The 8,311-nt window shown below is 38.7% G+C and overlaps 1 protein-coding gene across 2 annotated transcripts in view; it reads left to right on the top strand.

The window, feature by feature from the left end:
- Positions 1–1,648: 1,648 nt before the first annotated feature.
- The window catches only part of LOC102214615 (histone acetyltransferase KAT5), a 10,998-nt gene continuing 4,335 nt past the window's right edge, over positions 1,649–8,311 (top strand). Inside the window, exons 1-14 of one of the 2 annotated variants that reach the window (XM_005735499.1) lie at positions 1,649–1,735; positions 1,816–1,882; positions 2,533–2,601; positions 2,914–3,098; positions 3,620–3,688; positions 4,166–4,324; positions 4,419–4,493; positions 6,293–6,355; positions 6,636–6,884; positions 7,007–7,096; positions 7,195–7,335; positions 7,456–7,549; positions 7,639–7,798; positions 7,890–7,971. In XM_005735499.1, coding sequence (XP_005735556.1) covers positions 1,706–1,735; positions 1,816–1,882; positions 2,533–2,601; positions 2,914–3,098; positions 3,620–3,688; positions 4,166–4,324; positions 4,419–4,493; positions 6,293–6,355; positions 6,636–6,884; positions 7,007–7,096; positions 7,195–7,335; positions 7,456–7,549; positions 7,639–7,798; positions 7,890–7,971 — 1,533 coding nt within the window. In that variant the 5' untranslated portion in view covers positions 1,649–1,705. Of the gene's footprint in view, positions 1,736–1,815; positions 1,883–2,532; positions 2,602–2,913; positions 3,099–3,619; positions 3,695–4,165; positions 4,325–4,418; positions 4,494–6,292; positions 6,356–6,635; positions 6,885–7,006; positions 7,097–7,194; positions 7,336–7,455; positions 7,550–7,638; positions 7,799–7,889; positions 7,972–8,311 lie in introns of both variants that reach the window. The other variant, XM_005735498.1, reaches the window with a different exon arrangement.

Genomic DNA, 8,311 nt, shown 5'->3' with positions numbered 1-8,311 from the left:
GTGTTTTTAACTGTCCAAGTTCTTTGAGAGTTTTGCACAGCCTCAGAACGGACTTTAATAACTTGAAGATGATAAGGCTCTGCACTAGCACCTTGAGACAAATCAGCACGCTCGCTGGCCAATAAGGCAGCATTATAGCTAGTAAAGGAGCTGCCTACCTGCCACTTTGCTCACCTAAAATCTAGGAAACTGAAAAAGCAAGGCAAGTTAGACTTCACGACTGTACTCAGAATAATGGGGTCATTGAAGGTAACTGCTAGTGTGAAATTCTAATGTGTTTCACTGTTGGATAAACTGGTCAGAGATGAAACTCATTAGGTAGGCTTGGCGATCCCAGCAGGCCCGATATCCCATGAACTCTTACCTGCATTGAAATATAAATAAAACACATAAAAGTGGTAGAGGCACAGCATTAATATTCTTCAACTCCCACTGAAGCTTTATTTAATGAACTACACGGCCTTGAAAGACAAAGACAGAGAATGATAACACGGCTCTCTGCTGTTACAGCTCTGTAAAGTGCAGCTGGTGTTTCAATGCTTGGAGGGCTCTCTGAGTATTCCCTATCACCACACAGTGAAGATGATGTTCAAAAACACCTCATAATAAACTCTTACACAGCCAGCTGCAGATCTGTAGGCCCTGATCAAGGATGCAGTCAATTTTAGCATTTAATTACAGTGAAATGCAAATGTGGCTCAAGAGGTTCATTAGAAAAGAATGGTGGAGGTTGCAATAACTTCACTGGACAGATGCTTCTCAGGTTGCTAATGTGGACCTCAACAGAGCTGACCCCATAACTAAGCATGTGACGCAAGGTTACTTTATGATGATGGTAAAACATCTAATTAAAGGGACAAGATATTAGTAATCAAAACAAAGGGGTCACTTCTTCTCAAACAAAGTAATGCTATATAATCAAATCATACCTGGTTAATGAATTTAAAACAGTGCAAAAAGCAATTGAATAAACTAAGTAAAAATAACAATTAAATGAAATAATTCAAGGTAGTTGAACACGTTATTGTTTTCAGCTCAGTTTAGTTTCAGTTAGTTTCCACAGTGTCATTGCTACTGTTTTAATCTTTTAATTAGTACCTGTGTGATTATTTAAGCTCAGTACAATGTTCTGATACAGACATGTGGCTTTCAGTCATAATGATAGCCCCTTATCAGTAGACATACTGGTTAATGCCAGTTATGTTGACAAATGTAACCAAATTGACAAAAACTAACTATTAAAAAAATATTATGTTATTTTGGTTAGCTTTTTGGTAGATGTTATGATCCTATAGTAGCTTTCTTTTTCCACTAATAAATAAATAAATAGCAGTCCATTAGTCCAAATTATAGGTTATCGTCTCAAAACTTTGACTCACAAACTTCTGAGAAAATAACTCAAAACTGAGTTATTAAGTCGAAATTTTGAGATAAATAAACTTTTGACTAGCTTTGACTAGTTTTTTTAGAGGTGGAAACAATCCTCCATTGGTTTCAGTTACTTAACAAAAAATAAAGTTTAAAAAAATGTATTTTACCTTTCGTTTTCACACTTTTATGCCAAGTGAATCGTTTCAGAAACACCCCCTCGCTTAGCTTCCGGGTTGGTTTTCCGCGGCTCCTTCAGGAAGTTTCATCTTGCCGTATATTTCATCTTTGCTGTGGACCGGCATTTTCCCACAACACCCCGCTCCTCCTCGCACAGATGACGAAAATGGCGGACAACTCATCTTCGGTAGGCTTAAGAAAGATATAATGTTAATATAGGCACATTGACCGGTTTCAGAGTATAAATAAATGTGTTGTTATTTACAGGTCGAGATTGTGGAGGGCTGTCGCCTCCCGGTTCTTCGTAAAAACCAAGAACACGAAGACGAATGGCGTAAGTATTGTCCGTTTTTTTTTTATATGCTAAGCTAATGCTAAGGAGCTCAGCTCAGCTGTTGTTACCAGAAGCCCCGGCCTCCAGTTAAAGCGCTGTAAACACCATGGCCACGGATGGTGCATGCTGCTGTAAAGTGTGTATGAATTCAATTGGAAGACTTAAGAAAACTGCTGCCACTCCCTCGGAAATTAAATTGCCAGTTCTTAATTTTACTTAGTTTCACATTTTATAGAAAAAAAGTACTAAATGCAGGTGGCATCAGTGATGTTTACAAATTTGAGAGCGAATTTATCAGGTTTTCTCTCTTACTCTCTTGGCACTCAGTTTGGTCCATAGTAATCTTTTTTTAACACATTCCTTTTTAACAACAACAAAAACAAAAAAATTAAAGCACAAATGGTATTTAAACCAAATTTAATTGGGCATTGCACTTAGAATTTATAATCCTGATACCTCAGCATAAATAATTACATTATAGGACATTTAAAATCTCACATTAAAGTAGATTTTGTGCACCTTTGGTTTATTTTTAGCATTGGAATGTAAACAGTAACTTTTATCACATGCCTGTGTATTTAATGTTAAGTGTGTTAAAGCTACAGTGTTTCATAGAAAAGCATCACAACGATTGTCTCTGCTTTGTACAGCACTGGCTGAAATCCTGAGTGTGAAGGAAGTTTCTAGTAGAAAGCTCTACTATGTTCACTACATTGACTGTGAGTATATTTTGTGTCAGTCGTCTTGGTTTTTCTCAAGATTTCACAGCCCCAGTTTAGTAAACATACACCAAGGTTAATTACACCTTTTAAGGTTTGTTTATTAAGTTATTATCAAAGATTGCAAAGCAGATTTGCATTTATTTAGTAATTCATTTTTTTTGGTCTTATTTGGATCAATTCAGAATTATAGCTTTGTACACATAGCTTTTGATCCCCCCCCCCCCCCCACCCCTTTTCCTGTCATGTTATGAGCTAAAGACCTTCACACATCAAATCACCACTCTGTCTCTCTTTGTCTGTGTGTTTAAGTCAACAAACGTCTGGATGAGTGGGTCACAACAGAAAGGCTGGACATGAAGAAGCTTCAGTTCCCCAAGAAAGATGCTAAAACACCAACCAAGAACGGTCTTTCAGGTTCCCGTCCTAGTTCTCCGGAGAGAGAGAGAGAAAGAGAGAGAGAAAGAGAGCGAGAAAGAGAGAGAGAGAGAGAAGTGGTAAGGAGTCCACGTGTCATTTAAAGCAATGTAATTATAATTCTCACAGTATTAAGAAATGATGTCAGTCTTAATTTCTGTGTTGTGTGGTTTTTATTCATTTTATAGAAAAACCTGCATGATGGTAAATTTCATGTTTGTTGCTGTTCACTTCCATTGATGCATGGTATAAGCTTTCCATGGTCACTTTAATAAGCTGCAGTGTGCTTTATGCTGCTTGAGCACTGATTTGTAACAGTCTACCCACAGGAAATGCAGCCATAATAACAATAAAAATATAGATAAATAAAAGAGGACCCTGTTTTTAACAAAATATCAATATCCTCTTTTTTTCAGTCTTACATTTCTGTGTTAATACTTCTTTATCAAACACATGCCACTCAAACGGTGAAACTCTCGTTTTATGATTAAACCTTTAGTCGGATTTTGTGTGAATTGAATTCCTCAGTATTAACCTGAGGGTTGACATGAATTATCCCAGTGTTAACCCGCTTCCTTCTCTTCCTTTCTGTTCAATTCAGAGGAAGAGTCTAGATCTCAACGTACAAACTGCCACAGCTCCTTCCAGAGGCAAAACCCTCCCCACGCCGGTACAAGTAGAATTCACCCACTCCACAAATTACTGAGACCTTTTTAAACCTGGTGTCAATGTGATTCTTGTGTGATGATCCCACTGTTAATGTAGAGCTATAAGGTAAAGTAACGTTTAATATAGAGTGTATCCAAATGAAGATTTGTAATAGGAAGTGAAGCCCATCTGCTGCCATCACATTTAATACCAGGTTTAATGGGGTGTATTTACATTGGTTAACCTGCAAATTATCTGAGATTTGGAGAAATAAATTGATTTGCTGTGGCTATTAAAGATGCACAGTCTTAGTTCTGTCTGAAAAAGCATCTTGATATCAAGATGTCACTCTTCATTGAATACAAATGGAGTCCCCGGCTTTTAATCAAGCCTCTGATCACGTTGACATGGAAAAAAAAATCCCATCAAATTCACCTTTGTTTGGTTTGTTTGTATTCAATCTTAAAGCTGAATCTCTAACACTGTTTGTTTGCTGCAGAAGAGGAAAGTAGAGCCTGCCCCCGTGGCTCCTCAGGTACCCCCGGTCATCCCTGTGCCCTCCCTGCCAAGTTCAGCTGAAGCCACTCAGGCAGCTGTTTTTCCTGCCGTGAGAGAGACGCCCACCTTTAAGTCCCGTGAAGACCATGAGCTCACAACGGTAAAGAAAATCCACTTAAATTCTCTCTCTTTTGTTTTTTTTTTCCTTTCTCCTATTTGCTAATGAATATCTTTTAATGTCCTACTCACAACAGAATGGCAACGCCCGACGACTCATCCCCGCTCCACCTGGGAGGAAAAGAAAAGCTAATTGTGGGGGAACTGACGAGGTGCGTTACCTTGATTTGCTGCATGTTTGTGGTCGTGTTATTCGCATCGTTTTTTGAATTTGTTAAGAGTCTGTCTGTGTTGGGTTTTGTGGAGTTGTATTAGAATGCATTTTGCAAAGCGTCACAGTCCGCTCACTGGAGCATTCTCCGGTGCAGCTGGTGACATTCATTCAGACTGGTGCACGGTTCTTGCACAAGGTCTATACTGTTGTAATAGGACATATTTGTTTTATTATGGGGACCTATTGTGCTTATTTCCAGCACCATATTTTAATTCTTGGACTTTTTTAAAGTAGCTTCGCATGATTCACAGTTCAAAAAAATGCTTACTTATCCTGTATGGGGCCCTGGTGCAGCCCCTGAGTTCATCCTCTGTCTGGAATGAGAATTATTAGCCTCGTTTCTCCTCCGTTTAAGTCCGCTTTCTTTTGATTGGCTGTTCCATGCAAAAAAAAATGTTTGAGCAGCAGGTGGACGAGGTCTCCATGATGACTAATTCATGGATATCCTTAGGAATGCCGCTCTCATCACGTGGATTTAAGAGTAGAAAAACTGTCTGAAGCAGAGTGTGAGCTTTTGCCTTACAGCAATTACTTGTACATATGTTGACCTTTTGAACTCTGGCCAAATTTATTCTGACTATCCACATCTGTAAAGGTGTGCGTATACGACAGAAAATAAGGAAAAGAGCAATCGCTATCCCCCCAAAAAACGTTGTACCCATATAAAATGTCAACATAACTGCACAGGATTCAAATGTGATAAATTATTGCTGTCATGTATTTGTTTATAAACCCCATGTGCAATCATAATGATGAAAATGTTTTGTTTTTTTTAAAGATTGCTTTGTCATTCTTTAACTTCCCCCTTTCTTTACCCTTTATGTGTGTGTGTGTGTGTGTGTGTGTGTGTGTGTGTGTGTGTTTCCCTTTTCATTTCTCACCCACTGTTTCCCTTCTGACCACCACAAAACAATTCATTAGTGTGTTTTTATGTATTGATGTGTTCTTAGCTCGTGTTTATTGTGGTGTTTAAAACAGGGAATTACATTTGCAGCTATTTAGTTATGGCTTGTTGGCTTAACAACCCTCTTGAAAAAGAACTTGCTCTTTATTTATTTATATTTAGGTTGTTTGATTACTTTGTCATACATTTCATTTTAGCTAATGGGCACAATAACATATTATATGCTGGCAAATATTGAGGACTGTATGTTGTGCTTTCATATATTTTTATTTTTCAGCATCAGCTCTGGCTAAATTCTGCAGCTTTTTAAAATATTCAATGAGCATTTCATTGACTCTCCTGTGTGGGTCTATGTTTGAGTTGATGTGTGGCTCTTTAAAAAAACAAAACTATCCTATTTAAATTAATCTGACCGAGAATCCTGACACCACATTTTACCAGGAGCCTGTAATTGTAATTTTGTGTCTCAAAAACGTTTTTTGACAAAACATTTTCAGCGTTTGCTGCTTTTGAGGGTTTAGTGTAACCCGGGATGTTCTGTTTTCTCCATCAAGCTACATGTATGCTGCTGTACTCTCATGTTTTATGCCAACCTGCAGCGCTCTCACATCAGCGGTGATGACAGTGGCCATTAGGTTCTTCATAAACATTAACAAATCTGTCAAATCCACATGAGATGAATGTTTGTGTTTGTTCTTTACCCCACTCTTCATTCACTGTCTAACATGTCTGTCTCTGTGATTATGATCACCAGTCAAACCTGACGGGCTCCTCATGCAGCCAACCTGGATTTTACACATTAAAGCCTGTGTTTTTGTGTCTTTTTCTGCTAGATGATAAAGGTTTTGCAGTATAACAAGCCTCAAAGTGCCAGTGTCTTTCTACCACCACCAGAGGTCTGTTTAATTTCCTATTATTGCCCGTTGATTGTGTGTTGCTTTCCAAATTCAACTGTGCCTTAGTGGGTCCAATAAATCAGAGGTGCTGCTTACCTCAGACCCAAGTTTAGTCTTTCTGGACTAAACATGTACTCTGATTAATCATATTACCTTTTTTTTGTTGTTGTTAAAGAAATCTGTGATCAATCAGCTTTTTGTTCAAACACATTTGAAGCACTTGAGAATAACTGCTGCATAATTGTGTCATCTGTGTAATGTTCACATTTTGTACCACCAGGATTCCCAGGACAGCTCAGATGGCATTCCCTCTGCACCCCGCATGACAGGCAGTTTAGTGTCCGATCGCAGCCATGACGACATCGTCACTCGGATGAAGAACATTGAGTGTATAGAGCTGGGACGGCACAGACTGAAGCCTTGGTACTTCTCTCCATACCCACAGGAACTCACCTCGCTGCCCATCCTCTACCTCTGTGAATTCTGTCTCAAGTACCTCAAAAGCCTCAAGTGTCTTCAGAGGCATTTGGTAAGACTTTTGTTCTCTAAACCTTGGTTATGTTAACAGCTTACACCTGAAATCTGTGCTTCTAAGATTGTTTGACATTGCTTGTGTTGTTAGGCTTATTTTTTATTTATTTATTTTTTCAGACCAAATGTAATCTAAGGCATCCTCCAGGCAATGAGATCTACCGCAAAGGCACCATCTCATTCTTTGAGATCGACGGCAGGAAAAACAAAGTTAGTGGTGTGATGCTTCTTTTCTTTCTTTCTTTTTTATTTACCAGATATTTATTGTTGTTTATTTGTGGTTAATACATATTTTTATATTTTTCCAGAACTATTCCCAGAACCTGTGTTTACTCGCAAAGTGTTTCCTCGACCACAAGACGTTGTATTACGACACAGACCCTTTCCTCTTCTACGTAATGACAGAGTACGACTCCAAAGGCTTCCATATAGTGGGCTACTTCTCTAAGGTGCACAGATAAGGCAGAGAATTTTTTCCACACTGTGATAGTGCACTCATAACAGGAAATATGCCTCTATGTAAGCAGGAGTTTCCAAAGCTTATCATTATTTTTCTTCCCTTTGTGCAGGAAAAGGAATCAACTGAAGATTACAACGTTGCCTGCATCCTCACCTTGCCTCCTTACCAGCGAAGAGGTTACGGCAAACTGCTCATTGAGTTCAGTAAGTGTCGTATCATCAGCCAGTTTTTTAAGTTATGAACATTTCTGTCTTCATGTCACCTCTTGTAAACATCTGTTTGTGTCTGCCAGGTTATGAGCTGTCCAAAGTAGAAGGGAAGACGGGAACTCCCGAAAAGCCGCTTTCTGATCTCGGTCTCTTGTCCTATCGCTCTTACTGGTCCCAGACCATCTTGGAAATCCTTATGGACCTTAAACCAGACAATGGCGAAAGACCACAGATTACCATCAAGTAAGCAAATATTCTGGATCTTATATGAGCTATAAAAAAATGTTTATAGATGCATGTTTGGAGCTGAAATGTGTCGTCTTTGTACTTGCAGTGAGATCAGTGAGATCACAAGTGTAAAGAAAGAAGATGTTATTTCAACACTTCAGTACCTCAACCTAATCAACTATTACAAGGTGAGAGATGAGCACCAACTGTAAATTAACTGTTTACACTTTTCTTGAAAATACACGTTTAATTAGATTTGAAATGCTAAAGACCCATACTCTGAAGCCTTGAATTTTTAATTTGAATAACACACAGATGGGAAATGTTTTTTCTAGAGGTAAGCCAGGGCTCGCAAAATCGCTAGCGAGGCTAGTGATTTTTTCCAGTCGGGCTACCAAAATCTATTTCTGCCCTGCCCGTCGGACTATCGTAGGAAGGAAAAATATATGTCAATGCTTTTGCATTCTTTCAGAAATGTAGCTGGGTAATTATGTCATTGGCATCAGTGAGCCACTGTCAATATGTGAC

This window comes from Pundamilia nyererei, unplaced genomic scaffold, assembly GCF_000239375.1.
Source record: "Pundamilia nyererei isolate P.nyererei 1_Seehausen unplaced genomic scaffold, PunNye1.0 scaffold00064, whole genome shotgun sequence".
In the NCBI taxonomy this organism is placed as follows: domain Eukaryota; kingdom Metazoa; phylum Chordata; class Actinopteri; order Cichliformes; family Cichlidae; genus Pundamilia; species Pundamilia nyererei.
The sequence above is the reverse complement of the archived record's forward strand: the minus strand, read 5'-3'. Positions and strand labels throughout refer to the sequence as shown.